The sequence below is a fragment of the Cyprinus carpio genome, chromosome A8, assembly GCF_018340385.1.
Source record: "Cyprinus carpio isolate SPL01 chromosome A8, ASM1834038v1, whole genome shotgun sequence".
Lineage (NCBI taxonomy): Eukaryota > Metazoa > Chordata > Actinopteri > Cypriniformes > Cyprinidae > Cyprinus > Cyprinus carpio.
Genome location: NC_056579.1, coordinates 15,111,488 through 15,127,615, shown reverse-complemented (window position 1 = coordinate 15,127,615; position 16,128 = coordinate 15,111,488). Strand labels below are relative to the sequence as shown.

Here is a 16,128-nt window from a genome sequence, read left to right as displayed (position 1 = left end):
CTTCACGTTTTTGAGTACCACAGACAGGCTTATAATAATGCCTCTTCAACAAAATCTGTTAAAAATCCTTCCAAGCGTCTCAAAAGAAATGCAATTCCTATCCAGAAGAGGCAGCATTTTTCACGCACTGCACTCAGGAGCGTGCGAACCCGGAAACGGAAATAACATCAAACTGCGTTTTGAAACCGTCGTGCGTGGTTCAGACGTATGGTGCAGTTTCTGGGATAAAGAAAAGAGAGTGAACTTTTTTTAAAGTGTGTTATTATTGTGGTGTGCACGTAATTCGTACACACTAAGCTAGTTTTTGGATAACTAAGAAGATACATGAGTGCTGTGTAGTGTATTTAGCCGTTTGTTGTTCCGCTAGCACCGGCTGTGCTGGTTGATAAAGAGTTTTCATTTTGACCGCGTTTACAGTAACAAGAAATCATGGCGGATGTTACTGCACGTAGTTTGCAGTATGAATATAAAGCGGTAAGAGTCTTATAAGATCCTTAATAATATTTTCAATGAGTTTGATATGTTTACTAAGCGCGCTTAAACGGGTGTTTTATTGTACGCGTGCTGGAACACACATAATGTATTTTAAAACCTGTTGAGCTACCTAACGTTACCTAGATAGCATTGTTGGTCAACAAAGTAAGTTAGCAGTAAATGTTCCGTTTAGTTTCGAATTAAATAGTCTCTTAGCAGAATACAAGCGCGTGAAGCACGCTCGTTCTTGTAGTCTTTACAGATGTAGTCTAGGTGGGCCGCTCGCTAGGATTTGAACCGATCGTAAAGGTTTGTGTTTTTCTCCCCCAGAACTCCAACTTGGTGTTGCAAGCGGACAGATCTCTGATCGACCGCACCCGCAGAGATGAGCCCACCGGAGAGGTGCTGTCCCTGGTCGGCAAACTGGAGGGGACAAAGATGGGAGACAGGAGTCAGAGAACCAAACCGCAGATGCTGGAGGAGAGGAGAGCAAAGTGAGTCTGAGCAGAAACGCATCGTGTTTACTTGCGTGCGTTTATTCATTGTGGCATGGTCTTTGAATCGTTTAAGCAATTATTTTTCATTGTATGATACAGGAGAAGAAAGAGAGACGAAGACAGACACGACATAAACAAGATGAAGGGCTTCACACTGCTGTCTGAGGGGATTGATGAGATGGTGGGCATTGTGTACAAGCCCAAGACCAAAGAGACCAGAGAAACTTATGAAATCCTCCTCAGCTTCATTCAGGCAGCCCTTGGAGATCAGGTAACATCACCGCCCCTGTTTACATGTGACTGTGGGATTTACTAGGATTATGCACCTTTTTCTTGTGCAAAAATATTTGGCCACCATAAATTCTATACTGTTTTGTCTAAAATATATAAAAATAAATTAAAATAATGCACCAAAAACTAAGAATTTCATTGTAATATAAAATTCTCTTTTTGCTACATTTTGCTATATTTGCTAAGATTATATTTAACGGTGTTTATATATATATATATATACATATGTATATATATAATTTTTTTTTTATATCCTTTTTTTTACAGTGTTATAGTGTTACTTATATTGTTCAAAAGTTTAAAGAAATTAATACTTTTATTTCATTAAGGACAAATTAAAAATATGTATTAGTGTATAAGATTTGTTTCAAATAAATGCTGTTCTTTTGATTTTTCTATTCATCAAATAACCCTTAAACTGTGTCAGTTAATCAGCATAGCTGTTTTCAGCATTGATAATAAGGAATGATTTTTAAATCACACATCAGCATATTAGAATGATTTCTGAAGGATCTTGTGACACTGAGGACTGGAGTAATGGCTGCTGAAAATTCAGCTTTGCCATCACATGAATTAATAATTTGCTTTTTAAAATGAAATTATTATTATTTTATAGTTTACTGTATTTTTGATCAAATAGATGACAATTGATGAGCGTAAGAGATTTATTTTAAAAAAACATTAGAAAACCTTACCAACCCCAAACTTTTGAACTCTATTTTTTATTTTTATTTATACTGTGTGTAAACAAAACCATTGAGTGTAATATGTTATCACTGGTTATCATGGTTTAAACATGCTATGGCTTTGTGAATTCACAAAAACATTCTCTTTGTTAGTTCGCTAAATTTGTAAATAAAGAACGATTCATTGTCTGATAAATGTGGTGTGACATTTATTACACTGTTTCATAACATAAACAGTGGATTACATTAGGTTAAAGTACCACATCATAAATTACTGCTCTTTTTCTCTCCTTTAACCAAGGGATATCCTGTGTGGAGCAGCAGACGAGGTGTTGGCTGTGCTGAAGAATGACAAGATGAGAGACAAAGAAAGGAGGAGGGAGGTTGAGCAGTTGCTGGGGCCTACTGACGACACACGCTACCACGTCCTGGTCAACCTGGGCAAGAAGATCTCTGACTATGGTGGAGACAAAGAGCTCCAGAATATGGGTAAATAATTTAGCTCCAGTGCGAGTCCAAACTCTTCTCATCATGATGTTCAGGTCACACCTCCCTTCTCTTTTTGCAGATGACAACATTGATGAAACCTATGGAGTCAATGTGCAGTTTGAGTCTGATGAGGAGGTGAGCTTCTACCTGATGGTTGTTGGTGGTCGTCTTGTATTTTTTTTAGCTCTTGAGTTGACACCAGCATGCGTTTGTTTGTGTAGGAGGGTGATGAGGACCAGTACGGAGAGGTTCGGGATGAAGGTTCTGATGACAGTGAGGGAGTGGAGGCAGATGAGAGCAGCACCCTGACTGCTAACGTAAGTCACATGGCCCATGTTTTTCGGCACACCTTGTCATAGAGCAGTGGTTCTCAACCAGGAGTTCGGGACCTATTAGGGTCAAATTCCAGTGTAGTCTCAATTATTTTTAAAATGATTTAAAGTAAGTTTATTTTAATGTAATATTTATGGTATTTTTTTTTATTAAAATGTACAACATGAATCTGATGTCATATTTTCAGTTTATCTTATTACAACTGAAGTGCAATAGAAACATATCTGCTTATATAAGAGGGTCTCCGAATATTGTCTTCAACAAAGGGGGGATTTGGAGTTGGAAATGCTTGGGAACCACTGACAGAGCCAAAAATCCAACCTAACATGTTCTTGTCTCTTTAGCTGGGAAACACAGGCGATGTAATGATGACCAAAAAGAAGGATCTTCACCCCCGAGACATTGACGCCTTCTGGCTTCAGCGACAGCTCAGCCGCTTCTACAATGATGCCATCGTGTCTCAGAAGAAAGCCGATGAAGTCTTGGAGATCCTTAAGGTAGGGAATGTTCAAAGGTGTTTAATGTTGTACTTGGAGACCAAGAGATTTGAATGTGTATGTTTTCCTGTGTGGCTGATTTATTCATCCCTTTGGTTAGACTGCCAGTGATGACAGAGAGTGTGAGAACCAGCTGGTGCTGCTTTTGGGCTTCAACACATTCGACTTCATCAAGGTCCTCCGCCAGCACAGACGCATGAGTAAGTAGATCACAATAGTCAGGATTGTGTCGTAATAAATGGACTATGATTTCTGAGAATATGGTTGCAATATGACAAACAGTTTGACGGTTTACAATGATTTAAAAAACATTGTCATTTTTCTCTTTTGTCATATCCAGTCTTGTACTGCACCATGTTGGCCAGTGCTCAAAGTGAGGCTGAGAAGGAAAAGATCATGAATAAGATGGAAGCTGATCAGGATCTTTCCAAAGTTCTTTACCAGCTGCAGGAGACTGAAAAAGAGGACATCATCAGGGTCAGAACATCCCCTCCTTATTTAGTTGATTTAGCCGAGTGTGAGAGTGTTTGAGATTTAGCTGTTTAAAGAAGGATAGCCATTTGTAAGCTTATGATCTTGTTTCCCTGCAGGAGGAGCGATCTCGCCGGGAGAGAGTGAGAAAGTCTCGTGTGGATGATCTGGAGTCTATGGACATTGATCATGGAGAGGTAAAAGCCTTTTCTTTTTTTTTTTAGTTACTACTTAAAGCGCATTTTAATTTGATGAGCCAATGTTCCTGTACTGTCTTACAGTTATATTATTCCTGTGTTCTTTGTCTCTAGGCTGTGACCTCGAAGCAACTACTAGATCTGGAAGATCTGGCCTTCACTCAGGGCAGTCACTTCATGGCCAACAAGCGTTGTCAGCTGCCTGACGGCTCCTTCCGCAAACAGAGGAAGGGTTACGAGGAGGTCCATGTGCCCGCTCTCAAACCCAAACCCTTTGGGGATGATGAGGTATTTTCATCTATTTCCCAAATGTTTGAACAGTAGTGTAAATAGCAATGTATTATGAATTACTGGTTGATTGGCTCTATGTAATTTCATTCTTGTCTCACAAGGATTCCTTCAATTTTTATCTTCTTTTGTCAGACATTGGTGGCTATTGAGAAGCTGCCCAAATATGCTCAAGCTGGATTTGAAGGATTCAAAACCTTGAATCGCATACAGAGTAAACTCTTCAAAACCACAATGGAGACGGATGAAAACCTGCTGGTTTGCGCTCCAACGGTTAGTCTACTGCGAAAGGCGCAACTGTCCAGGCGCTGTCTTAAAATGAACATCTCCATTAAAAACTTATCGTGATATAAATGATATAATATATGCCTTAACTTGAATTGTATATTTAGCCGTGAGATATTTACCCTAAAAGAGACTCAGGCTTTTGTTTTTCATCTCTCTCTTTGATCTGTAGGGTGCTGGCAAAACTAATGTTGCTCTCATGGCAATGCTCCGAGAGATCGGAAAGCATATCAACATGGATGGCACCATCAATGTTGATGATTTTAAAATCATATACATCGCTCCCATGCGTTCACTAGTACAGGAGATGGTGGGCAGCTTTGGCAAGGTAAGACTGCATTATGCTTTTCCCCATCATTTCTTGTAATTTAGTATCCTTCAAATGAATGGCCATAAATAGAATTACATTTAACATTTACAAATTTATACTTGTTCAAAATCGAAAGTATTTAATGTCCCTAAAAATGCCTCATTCATTCATAAAACATTTGTTCCTCTGTCTACAGCGCTTGGCTAGCTATGGCATCACTGTTTCTGAGCTGACCGGAGACCATCAGCTGTGTAAGGAGGAAATAAACGCCACCCAGATTATTGTCTGCACCCCAGAGAAATGGGACATCATCACCCGGAAAGGAGGAGACCGCACATATACGCAGCTTGTGCGCCTTATTATTATCGTAAGTAATCTAGAAGACTCAGATTCCCTTTTTAAAAGTTTTTCTTTCATATTTTTCCAATATAACATGTTCTGTCATACAGGATGAGATCCACTTGCTGCATGATGACCGTGGCCCTGTTCTGGAGTCCCTGATTGCTCGAACCATCCGCAATGTGGAGCTGACACAGGAAGACGTGAGGCTCATTGGCCTCAGTGCCACACTGCCTAACTATGAGGATGTGGCAACCTGCCTTCGTGTGGATCCATCCAAGGGACTCTTCTATTTTGACAACAGGTGAGAAATGGACTGATGTGGAGAAAAAGTCTTCTGCAGCAGTATGTGGATAACATTGAATAGGTTTTTATAATAAAATATGTATTTTGGATGTTTTTCCTCTTATTAGTTTCCGGCCTGTGCCTTTGGAACAAACCTATGTAGGAATTACAGAAAAGAAGGCTATCAAGCGTTTCCAGATTATGAATGAGATTGTCTATGAGAAGATCATGGAACATGCTGGAAAGAATCAGGTGAAACTGAACACAATAACCTGACTGGTTCTTTGTAATCAAATATATCCTAACATTTGTTCAGTCACACTTCTGGTTCCTGAACATTTATTTCTTTTTTTTCCTAGGTGTTGGTGTTTGTGCACTCGAGAAAGGAGACCGGAAAGACGGCACGTGCGATCAGGGACATGTGTTTGGAGAAGGACACTCTGGGGTTGTTCCTGAGAGAGGGTTCGGCCTCCACTGAGGTCCTGAGGACTGAAGCAGAGCAGTGCAAGGTCAGCTCACAACTACCACAAAAGTGCTGTACATCAGATACGACCTCAGCCTGATGTACACTGTAAATAAGACCTAGATGGAATCTTTTGGCTTTGTTTTGTTTGGCTTATGTTTTAAGAGTGTAGTACTAGCACATTTTGCCAAAGGCAAGTGTATTGGCTTACAAACAGAATATAACAATAAACTATTATTGTTTTAATTAATTATAATTGCAAACATAAATTATAAGTTGTAGTGATTTTTATGACTGCAACAAATAAATTATAATTAGCTGTAATGTATAATAAATAATAAATGATTCTATTATTTATTTTTTAATTTTCAAACCAGTTTCAGAAATTTCCCTGGTCTGATGTTGTTTGGTAAACATTTAATCACACCCCAAACTCACACCATTGTTTGAGCTGATTTTGTGTCCAGTAGATAGTAGTCCAGAAAAACATTTATTTTGTAGATGTTTTTTTTCTGTTCTTCTGAGATTAGTACAATAAAAAGTCCCCAGATTCATGGTCTGGTTGTAACTGAACACACATTTGTTGTGTACTGATTTTGATGACCATTTGTTTACTTTCTGTTGACAGAACCTGGAGCTGAAAGATCTGTTGCCGTATAGTTTTGCTATTCACCATGCTGGAATGACCAGAGTGGACAGAACATTGGTAGAGGATCTGTTTGCTGACCGTCACATTCAGGTCAGTTTGCAATTCAGCAATGTCGAGAATGTTTTTGATTATTTCTTATTTTGAAACCGAGAACATTGAACCGTGAATGTGTGTTTTGTAGGTATTGGTGTCTACAGCCACTCTGGCCTGGGGTGTGAACTTGCCAGCGCACACGGTCATCATCAAAGGCACACAGGTGTACAGCCCAGAGAAAGGCAGATGGACAGAGCTGGGAGCCCTGGATATCCTACAGGTCAGTAGTATTTCTACACATACTTTGTATCGTGATGAGTTAAATGGATGGCAAGTAATGTCTTGACTCCCACTCAACCTTTGTGACGCAGATGCTGGGTCGTGCTGGTAGGCCGCAGTATGACTCTAAGGGAGAGGGTATTTTGATCACTTCACATGGAGAGCTGCAGTATTACCTGTCCTTGCTCAATCAGCAGCTGCCCATCGAGAGCCAGATGGTGGCCAAACTACCCGACATGCTCAATGCAGAGATAGTGTTGGGCAATGTGCAGAATGCCAAGGTGAGATTTAAATGTACATGCAAATGTTCATTAGTCAGCCATTTTTTGTTTTCTAGCTTTAATATTTTTATTGGTGAACCATTGTGAACTTTCACAAGTTTTGGTTAATTTAGGTTATAAAAATAAATGATGTGAGGGACAAAATAATAAAATATATAGACCCTTATTATATTGTAAAATTAATATTAAATGTGATAGACAATTAAAATTTCTTTCAAGAATAAAAAAGTTTGTATATTATAACTTGTAGTTTTACACATCATTTGTTTCCAAAATATTGTCATTTAAGCATATTGAAAAGAAAATATTTTTGTATTACATTGAAAATATGTAGTATTGCACATACCTTTTATTAGTATTCCTCTGTAAGCATCTGTTGGTATGTTTTGTTACTGTTTTCAGGATGCTGTAAATTGGCTGGGTTACACATACCTTTATGTTCGGATGTTGCGGAACCCCACTCTATATGCAGTCTCCCATGACGACCGCAGCATTGACCCCCTGCTGGAGCGACGCAGGATGGACCTGGTGCACACAGCAGCCACCGTCTTGGAGAAGAACAACTTGGTCAAATATGACAAGAGATCTGGCAACTTTCAGGTACACACAGTTTGTCATATTAACCCACTTTATGCACAATCAATTCTGAGGTCGCACCAGCTTGAAATACCCAACCCAGCATAATGGATTTCAGCAGGCTTTCTGAACACATCAATTAACTTTTAAATGACAGCAACAGATGTGGTTTAAATGATGTTTAATTTGTTCTGTTGTAGGTGACAGACCTAGGCCGCATTGCCAGTCATTTCTACATCACCCACGAGTCCATAATGACTTACAACCAGCTGCTGAAGCCTACACTGAGTGAGATTGAGCTCTTCAGGGTGTTCTCGCTCTCCTCTGAGTTCAGAAACATCACCGTCAGAGAGGTACGTGCCTTATCTAATTAAACCAGCTTAAACATTTGAACAGACCTCTGCCACCAGGATCTAATCAACATGGTTGTGATGTTCTGATTGAAAGGAAGAAAAACTTGAGCTTCAGAAACTGCTTGAGAGAGTCCCTATTCCAGTGAAGGAAAGCATTGAAGAGCCCAGTGCAAAGGTAAATGCATTTAAGATATAATTTTAAATACAGATATGCAATCTTATGATTGTTTCTCTTAAATTGAATGTTACGTCTGTTTCTCAGATTAATGTGCTGCTGCAGGCATATATATCTCAGCTCAAACTGGAGGGCTTTGCTCTCATGGCTGACATGGTCTATGTGACACAGGTTAGTGACATTATCCTGTCTTATGTAAAGGCCTATAGAACAGCCATCAATGAATCTCCTCAAAATCAGAGAATATGCATAGATTTTCTGTATTAATGTTCTGTTTGATTCTACAGAGTGCTGGCAGGCTGATGAGGGCCATTTTTGAGATTGTCCTGAGCAGAGGCTGGGCCCAACTTACCGACAAGACTTTGAACCTTTGCAAGATGATCGACAAAAGGATGTAAGCTGTCAAGATGCAGCTGATTTTGATTTTGCTCATTATCCAATTTGATGTTCATGCTGTTGGCTTTTTTCCTTCAAGGTGGCAGTCAATGTCTCCCTTACGCCAGTTCCGTAAACTTCCAGAGGAGGTCATCAAAAAGATTGAGAAGAAGAACTTTCCCTTTGAACGCCTCTATGATCTGAACCACAACGAAATTGGTGAATAGTGGTTATGAATACATTGTGCTAGTCAAGTATTGTCTTTATGTGCCAGTGTCTATTAAAGTGGCATTTTATGTAATTGTCTCATGATGACTCTTTCAGGTGAGTTGATCCGCATGCCAAAGATGGGGAAGACCATTCATAAGTATGTCCATCAGTTCCCAAAGCTGGACTTGGCAGTTCATCTGCAGCCCATCACACGCTCCACTCTGAAAGTGGAGCTCACCATCACACCAGATTTCCAGTGGGATGACAAGGTCAGTCTTTAAAAAGATCAGTAAATGACTAGTAATGATAATACCAGTTTTATAAACAAAATAACAAATAATTTCACATGCACGGCTCAAACTAAACATAAAAAAAATTAAAGAACAATGAAACTAGCAACTAAATATCTGCTGCTTTCAGATGCACGGCTCATCTGAAGCCTTCTGGATCTTAGTGGAGGATGTGGACAGTGAGGTCGTTCTTCATCATGAGTACTTCCTCCTGAAGGCCAAGTACGCTCAGGATGAGCATCTTGTCACTTTCTTTGTGCCCGTGTTTGAGCCGCTGCCACCGCAGTACTTCATTCGCATAGCTTCAGACCGTTGGCTGTGTAAGTTTACAACTTAATACTGCAGAAAAAATTACTAAACCATATTGAAAATTTTAAATGCTAATTCATTATGGTGTTGATGTAGAGACCAAAATCCATAGTACTGTTTGTAAGATTTTTTCTCTCCTTCACCTTCAACCATTTCATAATTTTTTTTCTCTCTGTCTTCTTCAAGCATGTGAGACACAGCTGCCCGTTTCATTCCGTCACCTGATCCTGCCTGAGAAATATCCTCCCCCCACCGAGCTGCTGGACCTGCAGCCATTGCCCGTGTCTGCTCTAAGAAACACAGCCTTTGAGAGCCTCTACCAGAAGTTTCCCTTTTTCAACCCAATCCAGACCCAAGGTTTTTATAGACCATCCACAACACACTATATATTTGACTGATATCTTGAAACTACCTTTTAAATGAAACTATTCTTGTATTCCTCAGTGTTCAATGCATTGTACAACAGCGATGATAACGTCTTTGTTGGCGCCCCCACTGGCAGCGGGAAGACCATATGTGCTGAGTTTGCCATTCTTAGGATGCTCCTACATAACTCAGAGGGCCGCTGTGTCTACATCACACCCATGGAGGCTCTAGCCGAACAGGTATGTCCATAAATATCTGCCTTTCTGGAAATAAATGTCTTAATGTGAAGTTTCTATAAAATTCAAGAAATTCAGTGAAATGAGGAATTAAATTGAATGATTGAGATTTTTTTTTTTTTTGCAGGTCTTTGTTGACTGGCACCAGAAGTTCCAGGAGACTTTGAATAAGAAGGTTGTCCTGCTCACCGGTGAGACGAGCACTGACCTCAAGCTGCTGGGTAAAGGCGACATCATCATCAGCACCCCAGACAAGTGGGACATCCTATCCCGGCGCTGGAAACAGAGGAAGAATGTGCAGAACGTTAGTCTCTTCATTGTAGATGAGATTCATCTCATTGGAGGTGACAATGGAGTAAGTGTTGGTTTATTCTGGTTTCTAAACTATAGTAATGAGCTGTTAAGTCACCAGATATCATTTATTGTGGGTTAATTTTAATTTTCTGTGTCTTGTAGCCTGTACTGGAGGTGATTTGCTCCAGGATGAGGTACATCTCCTCTCAGATCGAGCGGCCCATCCGTATCGTGGCCCTCAGCTCCTCTCTGTCCAATGCTAAAGATGTGGCCCACTGGCTTGGCTGCAGCACTACGGCAACCTTCAACTTCCACCCCAATGTCAGACCGGTTCCTCTTGAACTTCACATCCAGGTTGGTCTGAAGCTCTGTAGCTTAATTTTAGTTTATGTTTAGGCACAATCTTGATTTGGTGAAATTTTGTTTAGTGTTCCTCACTGCTTTTTCCATCTCCATAGGGCTTCAATGTGAGTCACACACAGACTCGTCTGCTGTCCATGGCTAAACCAGTGTATCACGCCATAATGAAACATTCCCCATCCAAGCCAGTGCTGGTGTTCGTGCCATCAAGACGTCAGACTCGTCTCACTGCTATCGATATCCTCACCTTCTGTGCTGCAGACGTGGTCCCACAAAGGTGCTGGGAGAAGATCTATATGACATCTCTACACTAATATAGACTCTTATTTGATCAGCTTTTTTCCTGAGTGACATCAGGCATCTGACCTCTATCCTTATTTATATTCCTGTAGGTTCCTGCACGCAACTGAGAAGGACCTAGTTCCATTCATGGAGAATCTCTCTGATGTTACACTGAAGGAGACCCTCTCTAATGGGGTGGGGTACCTTCATGAGGGCCTTTCACCTACAGAGCGCAGGATTGTGGAGCATCTCTTCACTTCTGGTAAGACACATGAAACCTAATGTTTTGTAAAATGAGTATAATTTGTTTGAAAACCTTCCAGAGTAGTATTGATGTTTTGTTAGAAAATGAATATATAGGTTTCATAAATTAGGGCTGTTTTTGAGCAGTCATGAGTAAGTTGAAAGAAATTTAAAGTTAATTTTGGTAATTCTCAGATTAATTGTTCTTAATTTCATATAATGACATGAATGATATATTGAAATAAAATTTCCAATGAATATTGATAAATATTCTTACATCACACTGGTTTTGCTGTAGTTCATGTATAGTTTAAAACTTCTAAGAATTTCTCTTTTTAAACAAAGGGTAGATCAAAATTTGAAATGTTTGCTCATTCACTCATTAATTAATAAGTTACTGATTATGTAATATATGGTTTTGTAGAAAAAACACAAGTTATGGCTGTTTCTAAGCTTATATTCCACCGTGTTCAAATGGACACAGGAATGCAAATATCATATGTCGTTTTTGAATGAATTAATGAGGTTAATTGAGCTAAAAGAACCTGCTCTTTCATGCCAGGTGCCATTCAGGTGATGGTGGCATCTCGTTCTCTCTGCTGGGGCACCAACATTTCTGCCCACCTGGTGATTGTCATGGACACGCAGTACTACAACGGGAAAATCCATGCGTAAGTGTTTTCTCATCCTTACAGGGATCAAATGATTGATGCCATCCCCAGTATTTACTCTATGCATGTGTATTGCTCATAAATGTCTTTCTCCAATTAGATATGTGGACTACCCAATCTATGATGTGCTCCAGATGGTAGGAAAGGCTAACCGTCCTCTCCAGGATGATGAGGGCCGTTGTGTTATCATGTGTCAAGGGTCCAAAAAGGTAAAACTTAAACTAATCCACAGATTTTCTTGATTTAAGATCACTATTGTTGATTAACTCTTAATGATTTTGAACATCCTTGTTCTTTAGGACTTCTTCAAGAAGTTTCTCTACGAGCCTCTGCCTGTGGAGTCTCACCTGGACCACTGTCTTCACGACCATTTCAATGCTGAGATCGTCACCAAGACAGTGGAGAACAAACAGGATGCTGTAGACTACATGACATGGACATTTCTGTATCGCCGCATGACCCAGAACCCCAACTACTACAACCTGCAGGGTGAGGAACCACAAGCCTTCAAATGGCCACAATTGTCATTACAGCAGAACAAATGGACTTGACATTCAAAATCTAGACTTTATGCTACAAAATGTAGAGTTTGTTGCAACAGGAATGCATGTGAAAATAAGTCAAGCAACAATGCAATTGTTACTTTTTTTTTTTTAGTGCATCAGAGACTAAAATATCTTTGTTTTACAGGTATGTCTCATCGTCACCTGTCAGATCATCTGTCTGAACTGGTGGAAAACACCTTGCAAGATCTGGAGCAGTCCAAGTGCATCAGCATCGAGGATGAGATGGATGTGGCACCTCTGAATCTGGGCATGATCGCAGCCTATTACTACATAAACTACACCACCATTGGTGAGGACTCTCTCTGTTTAACACACTTCATTGAAGTCACAATGAATCGAGAAGCAACAGATCTTTTCTCCTGCATTGTGACATACATCCGAGTGTAATGGATTATTGAAAAAGGATGTAGGGTTGGGATTTCGTACCGACTTGAAACACAATCACTAAGCTTCAAACGGGCTTCTTGATTGTCTTGCCACATCCATCTCATCTGATGCAACTGTTATCTGTGTTTGTCCTCTCTCCAGAGCTGTTCAGTATGTCACTGAACGCCAAGACAAAAGTCCGTGGCCTCATCGAGATCATCTCCAATGCTGCGGAGTATAAAAACATTCCCATCAGACACCATGAAGACACCCTGCTGCGGCAGGTAAGTAAAAATGCATTTTCCTTTAATGACTGAGTATAATATGAACTTTTGAACAGACTTCATCAGAGCTCTCTGTTTACCGTTTTTTGTGCTTTTTCAGCTGGCTCAGAAAGTTCCTCACAAACTGAACAACCCCAAGTTCAACGACCCTCATGTGAAGACCAACCTGCTGCTCCAGGCTCATCTGTCCCGCATGCAGCTGAGCGCTGAGCTCCAGTCAGACACTGAGGAGATCCTCAGCAAAGTAAGGGGAACACTTTGAGCACATAGTGAACCTGTTTCACAGCTCAACAGAAAGGATTTTTAGTGGGCCCAGTCCATACAAATTCATAATTAAATGCATTTTTAGTATGCATTTAAATTTTGGAATGTATAGGTTTTAATTTTCAAATGTTGAAATAAGTCTTTGTGAGCACAAGAAGATTTTTATTTTAAATAAGATTATTATTATTTATAATGTTAATTTTTTTATGAAATGTTTCCTAAGTCTTTCTGCTCTTCTCTTGCCCGTGTTTTCAGGCTGTGAGACTGATCCAGGCCTGTGTGGACGTGCTCTCCAGTAACGGCTGGTTGAGTCCAGCGCTGGCTGCCATGGAGTTGGCTCAGATGGTCACACAAGCCATGTGGTCAAAAGACTCGTACCTTAAACAACTACCCCACTTCACTTCTGAACACATCAAGCGCTGCACGGACAAGGTGAGAACTGGGTCTGAGAGGGTTGGGATTCATCTAAATGCTGAACTTCATATTTTGGTTGTCTCTTTGTTGACATGTATAGGGTGTGGAGAGCATCTTCGACATTATGGAGATGGAAGACGAGGATCGCACTGGTCTTCTGCAGCTTACAGATGTACAAATGGCGGATGTGGCACGCTTCTGTAACCGCTATCCCAACATTGAGCTGTCATACGAAGTGGCTGACAAAGACAACATCAAGAGGTACGGACTGAACTCAAAATGCAAAAGGCTTCAGTTGAAAATGCGTAACCTTGTGTGGGTGTACATTTAATCATTTGTACCATTAATCACTGAAGATATTAATTTATCTTCTTGTGCTCACAGTGGAAGTCCAGTGGTCGTCCAAGTGCAGTTGGAGCGAGAAGAGGAGGTTACAGGTCCTGTCATTGCTCCTCTGTTCCCTCAGGTGAGTTTCTATTGACAAACTCTATATTTACTATAATGTTCAAAAGTTTTGGGTCGGTAAGATTTGTAAAAAATGTTTCTAAATAAAGTGTCATGCTGACGCAGGCTGCATTTACTACATCAGAAATACAAAAAAGAAAAAGAAAAAAACTCTTGAAATATTACTGCAATGTTAAATGTTTTCTGTTTAAATACATTTTTAAATGTAATCTAAGTCTTTATTATGACTTTAATTAAATTTCATCCATCTTTGCTGAATAGAAGTTAATTTCTTTAAAAAAAAAAAAAAAAAAAAAAAAAAACTTACTGACCCCAATCTTGCAACAAGATAAACTGTTTCAATGTTATTTTATAGAAACACAGCATTGCTTCATGACATTGTTTGTTTTGTGCAGAAACGTGAAGAAGGCTGGTGGGTTGTTATTGGAGACCCCAAATCGAACAGTCTCATCTCAATCAAGAGGTTAACTCTTCAACAGAAGGCCAAGGTCAGTCCTGCTTTTATGGCCATGGCAGTAGTGCATTGTTCCTGTCTTTTACAACCCTCTAATTGTAGTATTTAAAAAAAAAAAAAAAAAAAAATCAGTCTTGCGAGAACTGTTAATGACATGGAGTCTGTTTTCTTCCCTCAGGTGAAACTTGACTTTGTGGCACCTGTTGTTGGTGTGCACAACTACACACTGTACTTCATGAGCGATGCCTACATGGGCTGCGACCAGGAATACAAGTTTAGCATGGATGTTAATGAAGCAGACAGTGAGGGGGAAAGTGACAGTGATTAATCCCAGATTAGTCATAGTGGATGGTTATATCGTGTTTTGTTTTGTTTTTTTGTATGTATTTTTGAGGAATATTGTGACAGTTTCATTCATTGTGATTTAAATAAAAATGTACATTAGATTTTTTTTTTTTTTTTGGCACTTTTATTGAAAAATCTTCAGAAGAAATCATTGAGGCCATTAATGCATATTAAAAGTGTAAGAATAACTGCATTCATGGTCAGTGTTTAGATGTGGGGATTCAGTGAGCTTGTTAAAGCAGTGTCTCCAAACACACTGGTGTATGAAGCCTTAAGGTAGTGGACGTAGTTCTGCAGCCTGCGCTATTCACTTGTTCCAACTGGTTCTTCATGTCTTGAAGTTTGCATTGAAATTCGCTTCCCCATCTGAAAAATAAAACCCAAACTGTTTCTACAAGGTCTTAATGCAAGTGCAACTAGAAATATTTGACATGTAAGGAAAATGCCAGATCTAAACACGCTAAGCATCAGTGGCATGTTGCTGATTCCCACAAACATCGACTCGTCTCAGTTTTTTACATATTTCAATGACCCTTCCAGTGGTTCATGTTTACTGGATAATGATTTTTTTTTTAATTTTGCAGCGATTGATGGGCTTGAATAAAAGCAATGTTATCACAGTGGCTTGTGCTTTTTTTCATTGTACAAAGAGTGATATCTAGCTGCTTGAATATATTAGAGAAATAGCTAATAATTTTTTTTTAACTGTGTAAGATTTTCCCTAAATTTTTGAGGGGGGAAATAAGATGAACAAAAAGAGTAAGAGAAGACAAAACAATTATGCACTTAAAATAAAAGTCTAGAAGCAACTCTAAAAACTTGCCTCATAGACTTACATTATCAGTATGGTTCTACTGAGCCACTAAGAGTACATGGTAATGGAAAAAAATGACATAAGTGGGAAAACTATATTTCAATGCTTTTGAATTTTACAGAATAATCCTTTAATGATTTCTGTAATATTTTCCAACTGTGGTGTTTTCGTGGAGCTTGTTTACCATCTCCCAATAAAACATACAATGCTGTCTCTCCCGCTCCAGGCTCCGGTCCACCTGTGAAAAAAGACTCTTACGGGGATTATTA

General features: G+C 39.6%; 1 protein-coding gene across 1 annotated transcript; it reads left to right on the top strand.

Annotated features, from left to right (window-relative positions):
- The first annotated feature begins 156 nt into the window (after positions 1-156).
- Positions 157-15,665, top strand: LOC109084230 (U5 small nuclear ribonucleoprotein 200 kDa helicase). The gene is made up of 45 exons (XM_042762455.1): positions 157-474; positions 805-968; positions 1,071-1,242; positions 2,245-2,437; positions 2,517-2,572; positions 2,659-2,754; positions 3,115-3,267; positions 3,368-3,467; positions 3,608-3,744; positions 3,858-3,935; positions 4,050-4,223; positions 4,359-4,496; positions 4,681-4,836; positions 5,015-5,185; positions 5,268-5,461; positions 5,571-5,694; positions 5,802-5,951; positions 6,534-6,644; positions 6,736-6,867; positions 6,959-7,147; positions 7,550-7,747; positions 7,924-8,076; positions 8,171-8,251; positions 8,339-8,422; positions 8,539-8,645; positions 8,727-8,845; positions 8,951-9,105; positions 9,257-9,446; positions 9,622-9,792; positions 9,880-10,040; positions 10,165-10,392; positions 10,494-10,685; positions 10,790-10,968; positions 11,084-11,235; positions 11,779-11,887; positions 11,988-12,096; positions 12,187-12,376; positions 12,578-12,742; positions 12,982-13,103; positions 13,204-13,347; positions 13,623-13,799; positions 13,882-14,042; positions 14,166-14,247; positions 14,642-14,734; positions 14,879-15,665. The coding sequence occupies exons 1-45, from the start codon at positions 430-432 to the stop codon at positions 15,026-15,028; spliced, it is 6,405 nt and encodes a 2,134-aa protein (XP_042618389.1). The 5' UTR covers positions 157-429; the 3' UTR covers positions 15,029-15,665.
- Positions 15,666-16,128: the final 463 nt, after the last annotated feature.

Coding starts and splice junctions, on each gene's coding strand:
- LOC109084230 (XM_042762455.1), top strand. CDS start 430: ATGGCGGATGTTACTGCACGTAGTTTGCAGTATGAATATAAAGCG. Junction 9,447..9,621: donor AGCTTCAGACCGTTGGCTGT/GTAAGTTTACAA, acceptor GTCTTCTTCAAG/CATGTGAGACACAGCTGCCC. Junction 13,800..13,881: donor TCAAGCGCTGCACGGACAAG/GTGAGAACTGGG, acceptor TGACATGTATAG/GGTGTGGAGAGCATCTTCGA.